The 25,082-nt window shown below is 34.4% G+C and overlaps 1 protein-coding gene across 10 annotated transcripts in view; it reads left to right on the forward strand.

Moving 5' to 3' along the window:
- The window catches only part of LOC128864276 (sodium/hydrogen exchanger 3), a 170,668-nt gene that overhangs the window by 113,065 nt on the left and 32,521 nt on the right, over positions 1–25,082 (forward strand). For 5 of the 10 annotated variants that reach the window (XM_054103851.1, XM_054103852.1, XM_054103857.1 and 2 more), the window contains exons 13-18: positions 6,612–6,668; positions 6,974–7,057; positions 7,195–7,273; positions 10,877–10,966; positions 16,428–16,637; positions 22,394–22,606. In XM_054103851.1, coding sequence (XP_053959826.1) covers positions 6,612–6,668; positions 6,974–7,057; positions 7,195–7,273; positions 10,877–10,966; positions 16,428–16,637; positions 22,394–22,606 — 733 coding nt within the window. Of the gene's footprint in view, positions 1–6,611; positions 6,669–6,973; positions 7,058–7,194; positions 7,364–10,876; positions 10,967–16,427; positions 16,638–22,393; positions 22,607–25,082 lie in introns of all 10 variants that reach the window. The other 5 variants (XM_054103858.1, XM_054103853.1, XM_054103854.1 and 2 more) reach the window with 2 other exon arrangements.

Here is a 25,082-nt window from a genome sequence, read left to right on the forward strand (position 1 = left end):
AAAAAAAAATCGAAAAAACAAAAACGTTACCTAATTGTCTTAAAATAAACGCGTACTGAAAAACAAACTGCTGAAAAATCGAAAAAACTGTCGTCAATACCAATTCATTAAAAATGATAAACAAACCAAAAAACCTCACTAAGCAGGCTTCAATGCAAATGGTACGGCATCAATTGGTCTTTTTATTTACAATAAAAATATTGCATCTATTTACTATTGCTATTTTCGCTGTTGGTTGTTAATTGTTGTCTCAATTTTTTACTTAAACAAAAGTTTCAATTACAAATTTTTCTTCACATATAGTTTATAAATAAATATTACATACTAAACTAATCAATAACCATAAAAAAATGTTGAATTTAATGTCCTTAACTAATGAAAGAGCGCTAATTATATATAAAAAAAGTCATATATTTTTTTGTGTTTAAATGTTCTTTTTTTTCTTTCTTTATAAAATATATTGTAATATACTTTTTTATGTTGTTTTAGGAATCAATACTATACGCATTTGTCTGCCAGCTTCAGTACTAATGGTCATATATATTCAAAATACCTATAAAATAAACTGATTTCTACACAGAACTCTCTGAAAAAGTAGGTAATTAATTAGCTACTCATGCTTACTTAAGCTTTAAACAGCCATGAAATTGGTATACAGATATTAGTAATGATATTCTGTAGGGTAATCTAACACAGTTCGCCAAATTTCCACTTTTTTCCCGTATACAGTCTGTCTAATAGAAGCGTGACCGGCAAAATTCAAACTTAAAGTTATAGAGAAATTTAATTACTGCTTAATAGGCGTGTCCTTTTCGCATATTGTGCAATTTGTTAGCTTTGTGAGAAAATTAGAAAGCGTATATTGGTTTTGTAAAATGAGTTCCGCGCATGTAAAACGATTGGAAACAGTATTCCCATGTGCACACGCTCAAGGTCCAAAAATGGCATGTGCATCTGGAGCAGGCGGGTGCTAAGACGGCAAAATGAAGAAAAAGTTTTTTCTAATAGCGGTGAATTTCTGCCATGAAAAAGCTCCTCATAAAAAACCATTCGGCGTTCGGAGTCGGCTTAAAAGTAGCTTCCATTTGTGGAACAACATCAAGACTCACGCTACAAATAGGAGGAGCAGCTCGGCCAAACACCTAACATAAGTGTACGCGACAATTACTTATTAATCTGTAGTAAACTATTTAAAGAAGTCCCAGACGTTCATAAGCTAATGGGTGCAAGGATATACCGAAGTTGAAAACGTTGACGGCTTCCCTGGACGAGACCCAAAAGCAAATACCTTTCCAAAGCAGGATCAGAAGATCATTTGCTTATGGCAAAACCGCACTTATCATTGCGTGAAGCTGAAACAATTTTAAGGAAAAGTGGTTTTAATGTTTCCGAACACACGACTCGAGAATGTTTACGTGCAGAAGACCTCAACTTCCGGAGCAAATTAAAAAAACCGCTGCTCTCATTATCATACATTGATTTACATGGGCGGAATTGGGCAAATGTAACATTCACCGAGGAATCCTCCCTTTGGGCGAATAGGTGCATACATCGATCCTGGTGCACTTCTGCTGCGAACGGTTCACGTTTGGGGCACGACATTCGTGAGAGTATTTGGCTGTGACGTAACATTTAAATAAACAAGAAAGGGAAAGTTCGATCCCATTCCCTCTGTAGGAGAAATTCGATTACGATTAACAATAAAAATACAAAGTAATACAACAAGGAAATAATGGCAAATATCTTATTATTACGACAGCAAATCAGCTGATCCTGAAAAATTCCCTGAGGGTCTCATAGAGACTCGCGAATGAGATCAGCTTTTATACTCTCTACACCGTAGGCGCAATGGATATAAAATAAATTTAATTGTAAGGCAAACCTTTACGGGGTGCTGTTCTTTCGTCAGATAATTGGTGCCTGCTTGTGAAAGTTGCTGTATTTTATCTTCTTTCTCTCTTCTTTCTTCAGCTGAAATTCGACAATAGCGTTCCAATATGTAGGTCTGTTCATGAAGCAAATTTTTTGGAACAATTATTACAAATTATTACGTTTTGGTGTTTGTGTACCCAACAAACTTGCAAAGTAGGGGAAAGTGAGAGAGCAAAATTACATTTCATTTTGAGGGGAATTGCAAGTTTTTACTGGATAAATTTTTACTTGCATGTGAGAAAACAGCTGATCGCAAAGTAAAAATAAACACGAATTAAAATTTGCGAATTGCAACTGTTGACGGAATGTTCCTCATCTGACAGCGATGATGAAATGGAACAAATTATTGTGGACAAAATGAAATCATATGATTCGGAAGATCATTATTTTGCACCTTAATTTATTACGAGGAAGCTCAAGTGAAAATGTTTTTAATTTTTGTGATTTTTCCTTCCAACAGTTTAATCAGCTGTTCGTTACACTTGCAAATTGTTACTGGTTTTGCGTTCATGTACGTTTTTTGCTATTTTTCTCTTTGGCAGAGAATTCTCGGAAATAAAGTTACTGGCAAGTTACTGGATAATTTGTACATGAACAGACCTAATTTGTTGCATTTAGGGAGTCGAAATCCCCTTTTTTAGACTCGCCTTGTTTAATAGTTTCTCTCGTTTCGCCGGTTAGCAATACACTCATGTAGGTCTTTTATTTTCGTTTGTTGTGGTTGTTGTTTAGTCACATGATTTAGGCTTTTACCTGCATTGTAAAAATACCAAAAGTCGTACATACATAAGGTGTATATATTTTAAATAAATAAGAAAATAAATAAAAATAAAAAAAGAAAAACAACTTACCACCCTTAAGTTTATTGAATTAATTTCTATGACCATTAGTCTTACGGTTTTATTCATTTTAAGCTATGTACGTATATATATATACATATCCATAAAATAATAACTAATATACTATATATTATATATAAGAAAACGCACTTAGAATTATTGGTCACAAATTGGTCACGCTTCAATATGCACAGTTATATTTTGCAAGCTGCAGTTAGTAAACTTTGTTTTAAACGAAAAATAATTCAAATTTGTCCACCTTTACTGTGAGCCTCATCTCAATTCACCAATAATACCGTACAGCACTTGGTTGGGTATTGGACCAAGCCTATTTTTTTAAGAGATTGAGTCATAAGTAAAAGTAGCTCGAAGTTAGCCTCAGAAATCGAGATATGGACTTCGAAGTTCGAAACTGGACTTCCGGTAAAAGAGTACTTTTAATTATTGTAATTTTTTACCAAAGGTCCTCTCTTGAACTTCGAAGGCTAACTGCGAAAACAGAGAAATTGCTTGTGTACTTATGTATCTAAACTCAACTAAAAAAAAATTGTTTTGCTCCAATACCCAGAAAAAAGACGCAATGATAGGAAAATTCAAAATGAAAATGAATTCCTTAAAAGATTTTTTAATTCATCAAATAAGTAGCTCTTTATTTTCCTCTTGATCGAACGAAAGTTCGTTCGACATATGTCACTGTTTAATTCTAATGTTTAGTATACTTTTTTTTAAGTTCTGTCTTTTTAGTGTTGAAATATTCTACGTTTGATATTTTTGTTAAACTTAAAGCAATTTGTCTTTTACTAATTTAAAGTATGTGTGTCAATTAATGAATTTTACAAGGAAAATAATTTCTGGATTAATAATTTAAAAAATTAAAAAAAGAGCTTCTTTAAAAAGAAAACTATAAGCGAATACATACATATGTACATATTTTAATAGGGGTTTTTTCAAATATTTACAATGCACGGTGGTACCGCTCTCGAAGGAAGTATATTTTGTGAGAGATGAATCCGCGTTTTTTTTTTATCTCATTGTAGTGGATAATAATACATTTATTACACATGATTTTTTTTTGTTGTTTTCCCAGTTAGAATAACTATTTGTTAGTAATTAGACCAGATGTGAAAAAATGAGGCACCGGTATTTTGCTAGAATGGCCTACTACGGTACTACTGTGCAGTAAACTAAAAAGACTTTAACGAATCCTAAAATTTTGCCAAATATGGTGAAAAAGAACATCAAAGCATATTGAAAAGCTCAAAATCCTATTTACATTAAGTGAAATGAGTCTTAATGCCATAAATTCTATTACGAAATTAGTTTTATTTAATCATGTAAATATTAAACAAACCATGTTTTAAATTTTCATTCGAAATGGTCACCATTTGCTTTTATACGATCCTTCAAACGATTAGGCCGTTCAGCTATAGCAGCACGCACGGTTTCCATGGACATAGACGTCGCTGCTCGACCAAAGATTGCTTGAGACTCTCCAAATTTCTGTGAGGTTTTTTGACAGGTCATGTTCTCTAATTCTGACCACAAACTTTATTCCAATGGATTCAGATCTGGACTTCCAGACGGCCAATCTTCTGCGGCTATGAACCCACGAATATTGTTTTTTAGCCACTGCTGGATGGTTTTGGTTTGGCCACTGCTTCACCACGTCTTCTAAGACATCTTCCTGGTACACTTTTGGCACGGCCTTAACCCTTTTTTCGCAGAAATGAAGAGATGTAACGCCTTTACAAGACCCTCCCCACCACTCTATTACGTAGGTGGCGACGGTGAACCATTGGAACAACATTTTCTGCGTCTTTAGAAGTTTTAGCATAGATTTTGCCGTTTGGCTTATTAAAAACTTCTTCAACAATGAAAATTTGCTCATCTGTGAAAATAATATTTTTATGGCCGTTAACTGCGTGCCACCGAAGAAGCTGCTCGCATCTGTCGAGCGACGGAAGACTTTCATGTGGAGATTATCTCTAATTTGTCTTGACTTGGATCTGGTCGATGCAGTAATTTCACTGGACTTGATTTTCTGCTTTCTAAGGGGATTTCTGCAAATTCTTTCTCGCACTACTTTTATGGCTGCACTGGTTCGAACCACGCGAGGATGACCACTTCTTTTCCTGTCTGTCACTTGAGACGCTTGGAAAAAACGATTGATCGTATGCTAAACAAACATTCTCGAAATATTAACTTTTTTCAACAATTCGTAAATCTCTCTTGCACTTTTACCATACTTTTGTAATGCAACACTGCAATGCGAATTTCCTTAGCTCCCACTTCATTGCTAACAAGCGAAATGTTATTATGCGGTATATACGTTCCGCAAGAAACAGCATAAAAAAAACAGCATAAAAACAGCTACCAGTTCTATAGTAAAACTGTAGATACGTTTCAAAAGTGCTAAGAACCGCATAAATCTGAAATAATGTAATAAAATCGCATAAAAAAAGGGTACTAGTCCCATATTATAACTATAGATACGTTCCATAGACCGCATGAATCTGAAATAATTAAATAAAATCGCATAAACAAAAAATTGTATTTTTGAAAATTATATCTTTATTTAAGAAACGTCAGAATCGAAAAATAAATTTACATCGTCAGAAAGAGAATCAGACAATACCCGCATGTTGCGCATTCGTTTAGGATTTGGCGTAAAATCACTTCCGTCACTTGAGGAAATGTACACGTCTGATTAGGATGGTGATGCAGGCGGTTCCATACTTGTAGGGTTAGCATTTTTGATGTAATCTGTAATGCGTTTTTGCTTAGCTGGTTTAGAATATTGTTTATATGTACAATTCCCGATAGGTCGACAGGCATTTTTTAATTTTTTTAAAAACCGCACTACATATTTCAAAACCGCATAAAAACAGAATCTACTGTATAATTTATGAGGAGACAATGCATACGAACAAAAGCAAAAGTAGCGGAACTTTTTTCTGCGAATTTCTTCTCGCCGTATACGTGGTAAAATTTGTCACAGAATTTAGGACAAGTCTAAGTAGTCTCCCACGCAGAAGTGGCTTCCCTCAAACTCTAGAAAGTACATGATAAAATAGCTCAATGGCTGAAAGACTGGAGAGGCAATCACATGCAAACCAAGAAGTTTTAAATTCTGATGAAAATTTGCCTAATTTTTATACTTATAAATTATGTATAAAGTTTGAAACTTTGCGTTATATGGTTTTTGTTGTAGCATAAACTATAGTTTTATAAAAAAAAATAATTGACAGTAAAAAATAAACAAATTAATGGCCAAAACTTGCCAATATGTGGTATACACTCTCTTTTGACGCTACTGTAATTTCATACTTTTGTATAATAATTTCGTACTTTTGGATAATAAAAATAATAGCAACTCAGTAAATTAAATAAAATTTTTTTCATGTTTAAATATTTTATTAATATTTCGCATACTAGCTTCAGCAGCATATTTGCCAACTCTTTAATTTTCTATTATTAAAGCTTTGTGTTGCTATTTGAGATGTTAAGTACATACGTATATACCTTTAAAAAAGATTTTGTTGAATTTTAATATCACTATTTAGAACTTTTATGAAGTGAAATATATTTTGCGGAAATTAATTAAATTTTGAAGACTTCATCATTGTATCATTTATTTAACCCTTTAACGCCTCGATATACGACATACCTTACTTAGACTTTATACTTCCCTCTCCTACAAACTGATGCTTAGTTGTTGCAAGTGATGACCTATTTTTGAATTCTTAGTGTAACCTTAGTGTTTTCCCTACAAAGCAAAACGCAAACTAAAAACAAGAATTGTGTCGTTAATACCTTGTGAATTGCATTTTATTTTTACAGCACCGCCGCCTTAGTTATAGCCGACACGCAGTAGATGACAGAGATTTGTCTACGCAGGTAAGTCGCAATACGAAAAAAGAACACTAAGTTCCAAAACCTACATACTTCGAAAAAGAGTAGCCAAATAATTCGAAAGTAATTGACAAATCTCTGAAATAATAACTTGCACTGCTGCATTCAAAAAACAAAAACAAAAAAATGTAGTGATTGTTGAAAATGTGAAAAAATACTCGTGTGAGTCAAATGTATATGTGTATGTGTATAGTTTGCAAGCTTTGCCACCAAGTGCATTCGCTTGGAAAATATTGTATAATTAATTTTCATGCTAATTTACATTCGCTATTAATTGAAACGTTTTACAGGTGAATTACAAAATGCAAATGAACTTCCGACGAATGTTCAATGATCGGAAACATCACAAGCGCAGCAAACGCGGCACTAGTAAGGTATGCAATTTTCACATATCCACATATAAGTATGTTAATTTGATTGTAGTTGCAATGTGGATATATGCTATTTATTATGATACTTACTAATTGTATGCACATGTGTCACATATGTTAATCAGTCGCCTTTTTTACAGCAACAAGATGGTGTTAAACAAAATCACGTCTCTTTCCATGACTTCCAACAGAACGGCACAACGAAACAATTTTCGCATGGTACGAACAAATCGAAACATCAATTTCGCAAAATTCTAATCAGAAAACATAATCACAATTCACTTAACAAATATCGTAGATTAGAAATAGGTAAATGTGCCATCAAGTAAATTAAATTTAAAAACGATTTTCGAGTGATTATAAACTTTTGAGAATAGTGGAAGAAATCTGGTAGGCATGTACTTTCCGCTTAAAGTTGGTTTGTCTTTGGAAATGATTGCAATGAACACCTTAAGATAGGCAACAAAATCGAAGAAGAAAAATTCTTCCCCTACTGCCTTTTTTATGTGGCTTCATGTCTTACATTTTTTTTCATTTGCATTGGTTAGATAGCAGAAAAGAATAATATTTGCACATAAACGAACAACGAATTTTTGCATAAAGTTGATTATTATAGGTAAATAATACAAAATAAAAATAATGCTTATTCCATTTCAGCTAAATCAGGTTATATAAAATTTAAGTCCGTAAGTGGGACGTTTTCGAACAATGGTACCAACTTTTTTTTAATAATATTTGTTTTATACCATAACTGATAAAAGTTGGTCACGAAAAAGGCTAAAAAGATAAATTTTAAATATAGTAAAGTGAAATTCACATTTAGCAAAGAATCCAAATGGCAGTATTCTAGCAGTCTTATTATAATTTATGGGGAAAATATTATTATAATTGCTTTTAGAACTCAGCTTTTTAAATTTATTTTAATTGTTTGAAAACTTGAGTTCTACTTATTACACTGTGCAACAAAATGAGATGCTTTCCAAAATAACAATATTCAGGCAATTGATTCTTGTAGTGTGGACAAAAAAAAACAAATTCTCGTAAAAAAAGGTGTTTTAAAACAGGCATCTATATGTTAAAATTTAGATTATTTAAGGTTTCTATAAAAAAATAAAAATTTAGATTACTTCAGGTTTCACTTTTTACACAATACGGCTGTTAACAGGCATACATATGTGAAAAATTATAACATTTAAATGCCCACCAAAAAAGGTACCGTCTACTGATATCTAGGCGTCACTTTTAAAAGACTCTTTACATGCGATTTGAAAGCTTGCATCAAAATTTTTCGTTATGCAGGTCAAAGTCCCCACCTCTTGCACATTTTTATGGTGAATCTGCATAGTTAACTTTGTATTTCTTACATTTTAGTTGTTTAATATAATCAGCAGTTCTATGTATAGAATATCGCGAAACACTTCAAGGCCTCAACTACTCAATATCTGGTTATTGTTTATCTCTTTTATAAAAAAGACCAAAAAATACTCATAAAAGCGGCAAATATCGAGTTATAATGTACCACAAAATTATTTGTCATAAAATTTTGCTATAAGTCCTTTAATACACCAAAACACGAAATTCAACTTAAAGGCCAAAAATAAGTCAAAAAGGAAAACGGATAATTTCGCTTGTGCATACAGAAAATTTCATTCAGAACTAAATTTTAAATGTCGCACGCATTTTTTTTTCTACTTCAAAAAAATTTAGCCATAAACTTACAAATTTCCGATACACGTAACACATATAGTATGTAAAGCGTTTTTCAGTAATAGCGCTTCAACCTTTTTTTTGAATAAAACACAAACGGTTTGACTTTTTTAAATAATTTTTTTTTTATTATCGAGTTTGAACATATACATTTAAGGAGGTTACTGTTGTTACTGTAGACCAATGACTTCACATAACCCCAAAGAAAATAGTCTAGAAGCGTCAAATCACACGAGCGCGGCGGCCATTCGACCGGTCCATTTCTGGAAATAATGCGCTCATCGAACTTACTCTTCAACAAATCAATTGTAGCGTGTGCTGTGTGGCTTGTGGCCCCGTCCTGTTGAAACCACATGTCGTCTAAGTCCATACCATTCAATTGCGGCCAAAAATAATCGCTTATCATGTCGCGGTATCGATTTCCATTCACAGTAACGTGGCGATCGTTCTCGTCATCGAAAAAATATGGGCCAATTACGCCGCCGGCATGTAAACCGCACCAAACAGTGATTTTTTCGGGATGCAACGGTGCCTCATGAATCACGTGTGGATTGCTTTCTGCCCAGTAACGCATATTTTGCTTGTTGACAAAGCCATTGAGCCAAAAGTGAGCTTCATCACTGAAGATGATTTTTTGGAAAATTTATAAATTTTCATAAAAAATTTGCACGAATATTTTCATAAAAAATTTGCACGATTTGCAATCGTTGTTCAAGTGTGTAGCGTTCCATGATGAAATGTATACTAATGAAGTTTACAAATGATAAGCGAAAAACTAAAAATATTGCGTCGTTCGTCCTTCCTATCGGAAAAAAGTTGAAGCGCATCTATTGAAAAACGCCTTATATTGTCTGTCCTCTCCACCAGAATCCGTTACCGAAGCGTGGGTATTTTTGTTGTACAGTGTTATATTTGCTGTACAGTGGTTTTACAAGTATTTCAAATAAATTATTAAAAAAACGTAAAAACTTGAAAATAATTAAAGTGAAAGCATATCTACCGAGGTCCACAATTTCTCTAAATTCCAAATCCCTTGAATGAAATTCACGGCAGTTTTTATTGTACATTTTAATATCAGTTTTAGAGTTTAATATTAGCAATCATAATTCCCATCAGTAGTTTTTCCCCACCCAGAGAACTTTTAAATGACACTATGCAACATTAATTTTTTCACCAAAACTAAGCAATTGGGTTTCGATAGATTTTGGTACGCTGAATGTAAATTCGATTCCTCAGATATTATATCCAATTTGTAGAAAATTTTGGCCAAAACGCAAAATCGACATTTTTTATTGTAATTAATTGTAAATCGAAGTTTGCGCTAGTTTGCGAAGTTTGGAAATTTGTTGAAAATTGGAACCAATTCTTTGTTCAGTTGTTTTTATTTAGTTAAAGTACTATTAAAGTGCTATGCACAATTAACAGAAACTGGCAACATCAAGCTATTGACTTACATATGTTAAAAATTTGACCAAAATTAACAGAAAGTGTCGACACATAGAGCTGTTAATTTACATCTATAGCGATCGTACGACATGATGCGGCTATGGCGACTAAAGCTTCAAAAAATGTATAAATAGTAGCAATTTCACTTCGTTTGTAATTTTTTTGCCCACACCTTTATTTTTCTTATTATTTTTTTTTTTTTAATTTACTTTGAGTAAAATTTTCTCGAAGCTCTGACAAGACGGGCAACTTTTGAGACCAGTTCAGTACACCGAAAGTTATCAAACGTAGCTAATTACTTCCCAGTGGCGTACAAAAAAATTGTTGTTGCATAGTGTTATAATATTTTTTAATTTTTATTGAAAATATATTAATTAGCATATTTAATTCGCTCTTATCTAAATTTAACAACCTAACTACATATTGGCGACATTTTTTCTCATCTTACATTAATTTTTCCTTTACTTGCGTGCATTGGCGGATTTTTTGGATGCTCATTTTATCTCTTATCTTTCCCCCTAAATACTAATGTATACATACAAATTTGAATTGCGGAATTTGTCATTAAACACACATACACACACGCACACACACACACAAATACATTTAAAATCATATGTAATATTCAATTATAAGAAGACTATATTAATGATGTTCTCAATGAATCAGGAGAAGAAAATCTGGGCAAACTAAACGAGGTGACGGTTGTGAGTGGCGACGATTGGGATGACGGCTTGACATTTACAGCGAAATCCTCACGTAAGTCGAACTTTACTAATTTGCATATACAAGAAATATCTACTAACACTTATATACACAATGAATGTATTATTGGTTTTTATAATTTTTTGTTGAATTAAAAAAAAATGTAAAATATATAATTTTTTTATTTAAAAAAAATTTTAAGTAAATATTTGCTAGCATACACACATACACACACACTAACTAGGCAAGTACACCTGACAATAAAGGTTGGGGGAGGCGGCGCGTATGTTTTGTGTGTGTATGTGCGAATTTGATGGTAAACATTTTTTGTCATATTTATGTACCCTACTTCTACTACAATAAAGAATATACGCGCTAATACTCAAATATAACTGTATTCAACTTTTACCCAACTTCAACGCTTATTGTTGCGTTTGTTTTCGAGCGTATGTTTTACCCTTTTAACTTGATTTTGCTTGTTTTATTTTCTAAACAATTAACTTAAATTTAATTCAATTAATTTTTTTTATATTTTGAATGATAAGAAATATTAAGCGTAAATGGTTTTTTAATGCATTTTTTTAGCTAAACATATTAATATGCCATAAATCGTTGCAGAATATCTGTGCGTCAACAGTATAAAATGAGAGAGCTAACCATCGTAAAAAACGATAATCCACAAAAAAAGAAACTTAAAAATCATTTATGGCATATTCATGTATGAATTTATGTTTGTTAAATATTTCTTTGCTAAACATTTATTTTTTCACAAAAATGCCATTTTTTACTTGCATTCAAATTCGTGTCTTGCTAAAAATGCAGTTAGGAATTTGTTTAAATAAAGCTCTGTGAAAGTTCCCGCTGTAACCTATGTATTATTTCGGCCCCATAGTAAAATTATTTTCAAATATAGTTTCGAAATTCTTTTACATTGTCGAAATTTGTAGAACAACATGAACGTCATTGTTGGTTTTCACAGAGGTTGTTTTTACGAGTATTTTATTGATTAAAATTTATAGTTATGTAATATTAGAAATTCATGAGAAACAATTTTACAATAATATGCAATTTGTGTTGCAATAATTAGGTGTTACAAATTTTATTTATGAACAGACCATTTCCAGATTGATAGATTCACTTATTATTGTGAGTTCTTCAAATTTGAAATAAACAAAAATGTGTAACATGTGCCAAAGATGCAAAAAACGCGTGGTTATATGCCTCTGAAACCTTGCAATGCATGATATTTCAATTTACGTAGCTCACGAGGCAGCTCTAATAATGCATAGAAACTGTATGTCCATTAAGCTGCTTAAGGGGACAGATACCTGTAAACGGCCATATTTTCCCAGATTTTCATTAAATTAAAATTTTTTTAATTGAATTAATTTTTTAATTTAAACTAAATTTTTTTTTTTTTATTTTAATAATTTAAAATGGCGGATGTACACTCAATTCTTGCAGGAAGGTCGCAGCGGGGCTTCTCAATCGGCGGGCATTGTAGCATCGGCGTCAGTGTCCTGAATACAAAAAACCAAATTTTTTTTCGCGGAATAAAATGTTTAAAAAAAAATTAATTTTTGGGCGAATTTCCCTAGGTACTATTTTTGCCTCGGAAAAATTATTTTTTTGAAAAATTTTCGAAAACTTGAAACACATAGGAAGTAATATCATACAAAAAATGTGTTCCAAATGTTAAGGAGAGCGGTCAGTAACTTTTAAGTTATCATGTACGCCAATTCGAAAAATATAGTTTTGAGAAAAACGCGTCTAAAGTTTGAATACGTCAATCATATTTGACAGTGCTGAACTAAACAGCTGTAGTGTACAAACAGACAAGCAACGAAGCGCGTAATAGTCAAAATAAAGATTTCTATCACTCAAAATCATTCTTTAGAAAGCAGTACTTCTCGCATCTGTAACCAAATCGTATATCCATAACCTTCGTTCGCATTCGCTTTAATTTTTATTATATGTGACAAAATGGTGCTTGAAATTCTCATGGTTAAGCAGCTAGAACCTCGCAAAAATGTTTATATTCATATATCGAATGCTTTCTAAGGTGATAACAATATGTGGCGAATCATAAATGTTTACGAGGGGGGGGGGGGGCAATAAGTACCCGTGCTAGAAATGAGGACACCATTTTTTCAAAAAAAATTTTTTTTTTTTTTCAACATAGTCCCCTTTTAGAAAGATGCACTTCTCCGGCCTTTTTTAACCCCTCCAAAAAATTGGATTTGTCGAACTCTCCAAAATACGCCTCTGTCTCATCGTCGTTTAAACTAATTTTTTTCGGGCGAGAAAAAGCCGCAGGGAGCAATTCATAACGCAATTCATGCCGCCATTTTATGACCGCCCTCTGTCGTCAAACACTGGTACTAATTGAATCATTTAACCGCCCTCGTACTTACGATCCTGAAACGAAGCAAATTCATAGAGAACTGAAATAACTTGAATGACCAAATCAAAATTCATTTGATTACAGAGATATTCCATATACCATTACATAGCCTTGGACAGCATAAATCATCCTTAACTAAAGAAAATCCTAAATGATTAAAAAAGTTCTCTGAAATAACGCAATATGAATAGGTGCCAAACGGAAAGTATACAAATATACCCCAATAAAATATATTTTTTAATAAGATTCTCGAATTGACCCTTGAAAAAAGCTTAAAATTAAAAAAAATGCTGTTTACAATGCATAAACGCATGAGCATCAGTCGTAACATACTTAGAATGATATACAATTTGTGTATCAGCGGTATTAGAAAAAAATCTTCTTGCTGTATTGCCGCCAGTGGCAACTCTTCTCAAAAGTCTATACACCGCATTTTTCTTTTCTCCGACGAAAGAAATTGAATGCTCTGAATATACTGTGGAATACCACCTTGGTCAAAAAATTCCCGGAATATATTCAGAAAATTCAAAATAAAAGTGATATTATCGCCTTCAAAGTACTCCCCATCAACTGCAACGCACTTATGCCAGTGTTTAAACCAGCTCGCGAAACATTGCTGGAACTCTGTTTTCGGTATAGCCATCAGAGCCGTCTTCGATTTTTCCATTACTTCTTTCCAGCTATTAAAAAGTGTTCCCCGTAATAGATTTTTGACTCGATCAAACAGAAAAAATCGCAAGGAACCATATCAGTTGAATCCGATGGCTGTTTTCGATGGTATTTATTTCGTTTTTGATCAAACATTGACGAGTAATGAATGCACTGAGCGGCGGTGTGTTATCATGGTGCAAAATTCACGAATCTGTTATTTTTCGACTAATTGCTTCACGTAAGCATCTCATACGCCCAAATAATAGTTTTTATTAACTATCTGGCATTCTTGCAAAAATGAGTGGTGTACAATACCGTGTGGATCCATGAAAATAGTGAGCATCGCTTTCTTTTTTGACTGAAAACGACGTGATCTCTATGGTATTGGTTCATTCGGAGCACTCCATTCACACGGCTGATGTCTGGATTTCGTGCTTATAAAACCACGACTCGTCTCTAGTAAAGATGCATTTGATGAATGTTGAATCGGATTCAGCCTTGAACATTATGTTTTTAACGATATCAATGCGGTATTGTTTGACATGAAACTCAGGTCATTCAGGCCCTATTTTACAGCAACATTCATTAACAATTTTCTGTTCATTGAATTATGTCCTGAACTGATTCATAACCAATGTTCAAGTCCTCTGTCAGCTTATTGATGGTTACTTTGCGTTTATTAATTAACTTTTATTTCACTTTACTGATGCTTTCATCAGTTTTCGATGTCGACAACCTGCCACTACCCAGGCCTTTCGTCATCCTTGACGGACTCACGATTTCTTCTCAAGCGTTCATGCCACTCATAATGGCTGTCGGCTGTTTTCTTTAGAGTATCATTACTGAAACAGTTTCCCAAAATTTCTAAGGTTTTCGCACCATTCTCAACTCGTTGTTGCAAATTCAAATGCATTTTTAAAACTCTAAAATATCGAAAACACGTGCAGAGGTAGATTTACTCAAGGCGGCGTAACTTTTACAAATGTCAACCAGTGGCGATAACATTTCCGTAGAAATGTTAATCACAGATGTGGCAACCTGGCTAAAAAAAAGCAACTCAAATCAGTCGACTACAGCGTCACCTGGCGGTTGTTCTGGGTACGTCGAAAACTAGATTGTAGTTCAGAACGTTTGGGGTATGCGAAGTAAGTTGCCTGCACCAGCATGACGGTTTTTTATATTTTTGTATTCATTCTAATGTGATTCTCGAATAAAATTCCTATTTTTTAGTCTTTCTTTCCAAAGTCTTTCCTTCCTTCTTAGAATTTCATAAATGATGATTGAGGTTCTAGGCACTGTTGTCTAGTTATAGAATATGTAAATAACTTTTAGTAGTACAGTAGCGCACGAAATCCCGTAATGCCACCTGAAACATCATAATTTCAAATAATATTATATAAATAAAATATACCAAATAGTATATATAATAAAAAATCCAAAAATTCAGATCTGCAAAATACTGAGTTACGAGTAGAAGCTTCAGCAATTTCATTAGGTCAACTGCTAATTTAGTTTTTATTTTATTTCATTAAATAAATATAAAGAACTTATCAGATTATAAGAAATCGCTTTACTCCCTAAATAATAACTCTAAAAACTTCCGTTATGTACAACATTTAAAAAATGCATTTATGATCAGGTTTTTCACTAGCTTGTTCCATAGTGCATCGACTTATTCTGCATTGTTTGTCAAGAGGTTTCTAGCCCCCACTGCTTCAGCAACTCAGTGCCAATTCCTTAAGCTTTATTAACCAGATCTTGCGCCGTGCTACTTCTATCAGTCCCCTAAAGTGAAATCTGCATTAAAATTTAACACGCAATCCTTTAGATTTTCTGTGATTGTGAAAAATCACATACAAAGTGCATTGTAGTCACTGGTTTTTACTGCTTCACAAAACAAAAAAAAAATTGAAAAAGACAAAATACTTACAAATACTTAATTTCACATTCTTATATCTGGAAATGGCTTGTTGTATAATTTATTGCAATTTTATTTTATTTTCTAATTTCTCACTAACTTTTCTATTAAAAAAAGTGACAATATATTAAAAATCTAACAAAAATATTCTTTTTTTCACAAACACTTCTCTATATTTTTCATTTGTGTCTAAAATACCAAAAACACAAAACAAAAAAACAAAACGGGTCTCAAATGCTACCATGCAATACTAAAACAATATCAATATTAATAAAACGATTCGAAATGTTTCAAAACACACTGTAAATATATCAACTTTGTTTGGCAATATCAATGAAACATCTTTAAAAAATACACACACACACGTACACACACAACTATACAATAATAAAATACTGTTGGGAAACATAAAACCCTAAACACCATACAAATGCCAACCGTAAAAAATGGATCATTAAAACACAAACGTACCAATAATGCTTACAAAAACATTTATTAAAAAAATCAAAAAAAAAAAAAAAACCACGCGGCTACTTGTGCAGCGGACTCGGATCTGGCCAATAACAATTCGCTTATAGCGCACATACAGAATTTACCCGGTTTTGATGCATCGAAGGCGCGCATCGTCCAACACTACTCCACACCGAAAAGTGAAAACGGCAGCCCTGAGAAATTGTTAACGCCCGATGTGGGCCCAACGGCGGCCGAATCGATATTGCCTTGGCGGCGGGATCGTTCCTACCAGTGCATTGGTAAAGGCTTATAAATATCTACGGCTACTAGCCACCACTACAGATACAAAAACAAAATGTAGTTCTCGCGTTATATGTAGCATACTCTGCTTTGCAATTTAGTGGGAAAAGCTGTTTTCAAAAATGCGACAAAAGTGCCTTCAGCCAATTGCACTCATTATCAGTGTGATCTGTTGCTCTAAAACGTTTGCGTTACTGGCCGTATTTTCAATCAATTATAAAAAATTGTTTCTTTCGAAAACAGATAATTTATTATCTCAAAACAATTATTTGGCTTAATATTTTTTTCAAAATCTCAAACGTTTATTCTTTCTGTATCAAATTTTCGTTCATTATTCCATTTATTTATTTTCTATTATTAATCCATATTCATCATATTCACGCAACTTTTGTATTTTCACTTTAGGCGCAAATATTTAGCAGCACAAAATGTTTTTTCTGCAACCTAAATATTTGAGTTTATAGTCAATCATTATGGTTGCACAGAAAGTCCATGTTTGTTGTAATAAAAAGAGATCATGCCATAAACTTGAATATTAACATCAGCATCGCATTCCACATCACAAGTGCTAACAAGCAGATCAACTACTCGTACATTTACAACTAATAATATGAAAAAAGTATATCTACTAAAGTCGTTTAACGCTATGAAAATTGTGAAGAAAACTTCGAAATTGGCTGTTACTTTCATAAGGGCATCTGAATGAAAAATCCAAATTGTTTGTTTCTAACTATTAACCAAGAAGAGATATCGACTTTATTTGTATACCTTTTTACCATTGGGCATGGGGTTAGTAACCCATATGAATTGTAAAAAAAAACTTAAAAAAAAAATGTGTAGCTTATATAAATGCTAGCACTAGTGGCTTTTGTAGAATAACCTCAACAAAAAACGAAAAAAAAAAACAAATCGAGTAAATAGTGTGCTCATGTTTGAGGAAATGTGTAGCCCGCTTGTAAAATTATCCAAAATTCACTTAGTGCTTTAGTATAGATAAACAAATATTTACTACCTCAAAAACCTATAAATCCATTTTCACTAATTCACTTTTCATTGCATTTATCAACACTCTGTGCGCAACTTAAGCGCAAGTCGAATGTTAAAATGCTCCAATAATTTCAAGTTCATATTCGGATATCTTCTATTTGTCCGAAGTGTTTAGCCAAACTTCGTTACCAGTGTTGCCTTTTATAATTTGCGCCCAATAATGAAAATACAGTAAAATAAGAATGACCGCCGCAGCCGAATGGGTGGGCATTGAAATTTGAAAAAAAGGCGAGCCAAAAAGCACGGAGAAATCGGTAACTCCTAAAACACTCAGGGCTAAAAAGCACGGAGAAATTGGTAACTCCTAAAATACTCAGGTCTAAATAGCCTATCGTTTTCAAAGCTCTGGAAAGTAAAAGAGTACATAGTTATCAAAGAAGAAAGAAGAGAAGGGAGAGATAGACAGAGATAGGATAGAATCGAGACAGAGGCAGAGATGGCTAATCCTGTGAGAATTTTCCAAATCCATTAGCAAATCTTAAAATATCGTCCAGTTTGAGAGAACAAATTTTACTCATTCTCATGACATCGGAATCCAAAATTCTAGCAAAAGCAGGCCACTGAAAAGAGAAAATGCTCAGTGCTGTCTGCCTCCTCTAAGCAAGACAGGCAAATCGGGTCCTTAATGATCTCCGTGGTAATCATGGGCTGTGTCCTGTAACAATACCGACCATCAACCGAACGTCTTTTCTACCAAGTTTTAGCTGGTTGGTGCGTGACTACCATTTGGAAGTGCGCAGGATCGAATATCCGTGCACGGAGCATCAAGTGATAGAAAAAGTATTTTCTAATAGCGGTCGCCACTCGGGAGGCACTGGAAAACCTTCGAGTGGATTTTTGTGTTGAAAAGGCCCCTCATAAAACACCATCTACCTTTCGAAGGTAGCTTAGAAACTGAAAGGTTTTCCATTTGTGAAACCATTATCAAGACAAATAGAAGGAGAAGCTCAGCCAAACACCCAAAAAGGATGTAAGCGCCAATTATATATATATATGTATATATGAATGAAAATAACTTTATTATTTTTCAAAATATTTTCCTTGGAAGCCAATTCACTGTTGCATTAGCTTGAACTAATTTTCAAAGAACTTTTTCCCCACTCAGAAGTGACACCTCCTTCAGGCGTTGAAAAACGGTGATACAATTTTAAAGACTGGTCCCCCTAATGCCCAATCTCGAGATATGGCACACGAGGATCTTGATTTATCATTTGACGCACAACATCGATGGCTTCTGGCACAACAACCGTTTTTGAACGGCCTTCACGAAATTCATTCTGCAAGAATCAACGACCACGTTGAAATTCGTTGTAAAAGCGTTTCACAGTGGCTTTCAACTTCAAAAGTCGAAGTAAGTCGATCAACGCTCTGCTGTCTCCATAATCCACGTTGTAAATAATAAGTTATCCGACGAAAATTTTCACGAGCGATTGTCCTCTTTTGAGCGAGATGAATTTTTCAACTCATTGAAAAACGAACAAATAAGGCTCGTAAATGAAAACGTTATAGAAAATACCAAACTTTTCGATAAAAATATCGAATAACAGTTCATCACACGCATTGCTGCAAAGGCGCAAAATGAAAATGGCATAAAAGGCTTCTTATGAATAAAGTTTGATATAGCGAGTTTTTCACAATATTAGCAGTGCTTTAATGGCGATTTTTTTTTTGGTAAATTTTATGTAAAAATATAATTGATACTACAGCCAAACCAACGTTTCATACTTTATACTTTATATATTAAAGAAAGTCAACAAAATTTCGAACTTTTTACACAGAGTTTTCAATTTTTTCTGGTATGCAGTTTTATAGCTCATTTCATTCTTTCTGTTAATTTTTAAGGTTTTTTTCTCACGAGGATTTCCTTCTTTTAAAATTTTATCTGATGAAAACACAGTAAGATAATAATGAAATTGGCGTCATTGCTTTTCAAAATACTCCCCTTAGAAGTCAATATACATCTGCATTCAGTTTAACCAATTTTCAAAACGCTTTCTTCACTCAGAAGTGGATATATCCAAAACGAGCTGTTTAAAGGCTTCAACAGCTTACTCAGTCGTTGACAAACATTGACCTCGTAAAAAGAAATCGTTCGGTACCAAATTATTTGACCTTTGGTGTGCTCAAAACCTTTCCTATGTGAGCCGATACGATAATTCGTCTTCGTATTCTTCCAAGCATCGAAGGGAATAAAATGTCGGCGGCCGTCAGCAGAAGAATTTTAAAAATTAGCGAGAATTTTAAGCAATTTCAAACTTACATTTTGCAATTTCAACTTAATTTAAATGAGCTATAGAATTGTATACCAAAAACAAAGTTCGGAATTCTGATGAAAATTTGTTGATTCGATTTATGCAGCTGTTATTATAATATATTAAAAGCTATGTTTCTCCACAAACATTTTAGCAAAAACAAAAACCCATTAAGCATTCAAAACATTGTGAATATTGTAAAATAAAAACACTGTGCCAAAACTTCTTTGACTGACTGCCCTACCTTGATCAAACAGTTCCCGGAATATATTCAGAAAATTCAAAATACAAGTTTATTCCTCAAAAGTGATATTATCGCCTTCAAATTGCCCTCATCAACTGCAACGCACTTATGCCAGCATTTGATTCAGCACTCGAAACATTTGTGGAACTCAATTTGCGGTATAGCCATCAGATTGTCATATTGATTTTCTTACGGTTTCACGTGACAAGTCCAGCAATAGACCATTTTTTTGCTTCATCTACTTGCAATTAGGTATTCCACTGAATAGAAATTCAGACAATCGGTAGGTTTTTCAATACGAGTGGAGGTGAATATAAAATTAATAAAAAACAAGTAACTTTGTTTTTTGACTTCGTTGTTTTGAGAAACGAAATATATTTGCATACATATGTTGATTTGTAAACAGGTCTTTGATTCACCATTAATCGAATCTTAGAACTAACAGTTGCAAATGAAACATCCGACATGCAGGGTCGGATTTTAGGTGATTTTGAGTAACATTCGCGAGGCCAAAGTGTACTCTGTTAGTTAGCAAGAATTATAGGGTATAGAGTGCTAGGTTTGACCTTCAGCTATGGTGGAAAACAAAAGTGAGCGAGTAACTTGTTATTTAGCTATGATAAAGAAAAAATGATGAGGGGAACTTGGGGACTCAGCAGCCGAGTTCTGCACGATCATTTCACATGTATTCACACACTCGTCCAATTAATCGATGTTCAGATGGCAACGAAGTGTCATTGGTTGACATTTTTCGTATATCACCAACACAATCTCAGTTTTTTTGTAAACACAGCTCAAGTGACGATAGCCCATTATCCGATTCTGTCAAATTCGCTCATATTCGCCGAATAACGGTGTGTTAAAGAGCTTGTCTTGGAAATATTTTCTCCATGACGTCACTGGGGACTCAGCAGCAGAATTTTTTCCACTCATTTCATACGTATTCACATACACGTCCAACCAGTCGTCGTTGTTCAGACGTTAACGAAGTAATATGAACGATGGCTGTGTTGATTTTTTTCGTATATCAACAACACAATCTCGTTTTTTTCGTAATAAACCGTTGTTACGATCCTAGCTACGTCAGTCTGAGCGCTGAGGTTAACGGTCTGATATCGACCACATCTTCTGAATTTTGTTAATCATGTGAAGTGGAAAAACACAGCAAAGTCCTCGGACTATGAAACGATCTCCTGATGTTTTTTCACCAAGCTTAGTAGTTAGTACTCCCAAAAATCACAGATTTCTGGATGAGAATCTGCAATAGATTCTCTTTAGCAATTTCCTTGGAGTTTTTAACAAAACCTAACCTCTTGCAGTTGCCCTGTAATATCTACTTTTATATCTCCACAACTCCTGTCTCGACATACATTTTTTTTCTACGACATGTTCCTTCATGAAACTTACTTTCGGTTTCTTGTATAGGTTATATATATATAGCTGTATGTTTACGAAGTATTCAAACCCAACTGTAGTATCCAGGCATACTTTTTGTCGCTTCTTTACCCAATTCCCATAAATGTTTCATCCACCCTTCCCTGTTGTCATACTTCGCCTAAGTAATCGTGCATTCCGTTTGGGCACTTCAATAATTGCATATAAATAAATTATATTAATGTTGCCAGATTGTATTTAATGCATTGCTTTGACATTCACAAACCCGAACAATCTAAAACACACCAAAATTTGTGTCATCATTCTTCATATGTAATAAGATCGATTTTCAAAATCGCGTTTGTGTTTAAAAACTCAATCGGTTCCAATCAATACAATACCAAACACATCGATTACTACGAGCATGGCATTTTTGTGCATGACTGTTTTTTTAGCTGTTTTCAATTTGGTTATTTTCTGGGTTTCGATTTTTCGTTTTCGAAGTATTCCCAAACGTTTTATTTTTGTTTGCAGCAATGTGTTAAAATTAACCACACATACTAACACCTGGTTGATGGGTTTCAAGAGACCCGCAGCTGATGTAACTAAATTTCATTTAACTAACAAATATTTAATTAATTTAACTAACAAAATCGAGGTTAACGGGCTCTTGCCACCTATCTTGCATGCACACAGCCTTCCGCCTTATTTCGATAAGCTAAAGCTGCTTAACCATTTAAATAAACCGATATTTGTATGCTTAGATTCACCTTAGCTGGAAAAAAGTATATAGCTTAAATTTGATTTCAATCATATTTTGCATACTTTCTCCACATAGTTGCTGAGAATCCCATACTCGAGGAGGATCACAATATATCACGTGATTCAGATGGCGAACGCCGTGTGGCCACACCCACCGCCACTGAGTCGCAATTACCTTGGAAGCGACAGGGTGATGAGCTTACAGACGCAGTGCAACAAAATGAATTCCCCGCCTGGGCTTCGAATAAGGAGTACCTGGCATACAATTCACCTAGTGCCACATTTTTAGGTAAGATTTTTGAAATGTGTAGTAAATTGCGACTAATGACTCGATAACTAAAGCTAATGGGAAATGTAGTAGATGTTATAAGTTTGCATAGTTGTTTTAAATAGAATATTAATATGCTTGAAACCTGAACGATTTGTTCTGATTTTATCTAATAATGTATATTTCTCCTATAAAAAAAATAAAAGCATAATTATATACAGAGAAATCAAATCACTAAGCCACTGTAGTGGAGTAGATGATAGCGATGGTCTCCTTAAATATTTGCGCTGTGAATTATTTAAAATGAATTTAATTTGAGTGGCCGCCGTAGCTGAATGGATGGTGCGTGGCTACCATTCGGTAGTGCCTGAGTTCGAAATCTCTTAGGCATGAAATATCAAACGATAGAAAAGTTTTTTCTAATAGCGGTCACCTCTCGGCAGGCAGTGGCAAACCTCCGATTGGATTTTTGCGTTGGAAAAGTTCCTCATCTAAAGTTCGAAGACGGGGTAAAACTGTAGGTTCCTCAATTTGGGGAACAGCATCAAGACGCACGCCGCATATAGGAGGAGGAGCATGTCCTAACACCCAAAAAAGGGCATAGGTGGGATTCAGAACGTCTTAAGAAGGTAACTAGTACCTCCAGTGAGACATTTTGCAAATTTCCCAGGTCTTCAAAGAAATAATCGCCAAGATATTACGCGCGGCCTCTCTGAAGTGCAGGACATTCACAGATGAGGAGTTGTACCGACTCAATTTCGTCTTCATCTCCACAGCTCCTGCAGACATCATTGTGAAGTACACCCATTCTACTGGCTAGGGTGCCAATAACGCAGTGGCCCATTATAATCCCTGCGAGGACGTTCTAGTTGATCTGTTGAATCCAAACAGACATATTGTGCTTTAAGGTTCAGTTTTGGCCAGAACGTTTTGGAGACCCTGCAGTTAGTAGCCAGAGACTACCTTCTATTAGTTTCCGCGATTACACTCAAATTAATCGCAGTGTATAGTTCGTTTAGAGAAATGCTTATTTATGTTCTCTAGCACTCGCTGAATGTTAAGCTCCGAGCCTTTCCTTGCACACTTATCCGCTCTTTCATTTCCCTCCACTCCGGAGTGGCCGGAAACCCAACAAAGTGTGGTGCTGTGTTGTTGGATAAGCGATACGCAATTTCGTAATAAATATAGCAAGAAAATGGTAGCTGAAATTTTTCGCTGTGCTAATTTTCCGCTATATCTGACGAAAAACCAACAAATTTGACGGACTTAAACAAATTTGGAAATTTTTTCCTCTGAAGCTATGGAGGTGGTAAAAATGTTAAAAGTCCCTAACAAGCGGTACTTAAACCTTATAGCAGTCAACATTTTCTGATCCTATTTGAATAACGGTATTGTTGGATGCCCTTTGTTCTACCCAGAGATTACAGGAATATATATACATATGTATGTATCGCTGGAATGATTAGAAGTTAGTAGACAGTATATATAGTAGCATGTCTTGGAAGAACAGACAAGTTTAATGGAAATAGGATTCCAACTTGTTTCACATTCCTCCTATTCTCCTGACTTGGCTCCTTCGGCCAAGAAGTGATTGCAGAAATTAATGGCTATTTTTCAGATTTGTACAAATTCAGAGGATGTGCCCTGGCGTTTCAGCGTCCAGCTCGTCTTTTTTTTTTTTGTCTAGACAGACTAGCAAGTACAGCACTCAGATACAATTAAATCCATTGTACTGCTCTGATGAAATCTGAGTAAATCTTGTGGTGCCAAGGAGCCAAGGTAGTTGTTTCTTAACACATCAGTGCCAAAAACCTCAAGCCTGATTCGAGCGAACGCCGGGCAGATATACAGAAAGTGGTCCGCCGTCTCATCCTTCTCTCATGCAGGGCAGAGTGCACTGTCTGAAGTTGGCCTCAGAGCCCATCCTAGCTAAAGAGTCAGAAATCTCATTACCCGCGATACCCACGTGTCCCAGGACCCATGTTAGCATCAGAATATTCTGTCTACTTCCTCTACTAATAGCTAGTTTTCTGAAACAATAAAGAAGACTACAATGTCTCGTTTAAGTATCCACTGAGAGTTCGTAAGACCTTTCGATCGAGATTCAGGAGCTGACTTGATGCTCTTCTATAAGGTGGATAAACTGCTTCAGCGGCCTTCGTCCTAGACATTTCATCCAGTGTCGTATAAATTCCCACTCGTGAGTAACATCCTTTATTCGAGTACGGGCTTTGGTAAACCTTCAAAAGCATGCTGCTAAATGAAATTTTGATGTATCGCCTAATTTCGCTAGACAATCCGCCTGTTCTTTCTTGCCATGTTCTTCACATCCTGGTACCGGTCCCTTATACCCAGGATATTGAGGATGGGTTTTAAAGTTATTATGTGAAACTCCAGTGTTGTACTTCGAAGGCTTTCTCTGCCACAAATATCTAAGCCATAGATCTTCACTTGAAGGCCTGTGGAAGAACCGCCCTTATTGTTTATAGATAGATAG

Source organism: Anastrepha ludens, chromosome 5 (assembly GCF_028408465.1).
Source record: "Anastrepha ludens isolate Willacy chromosome 5, idAnaLude1.1, whole genome shotgun sequence".
In the NCBI taxonomy this organism is placed as follows: Eukaryota; Metazoa; Arthropoda; class Insecta; order Diptera; family Tephritidae; genus Anastrepha; species Anastrepha ludens.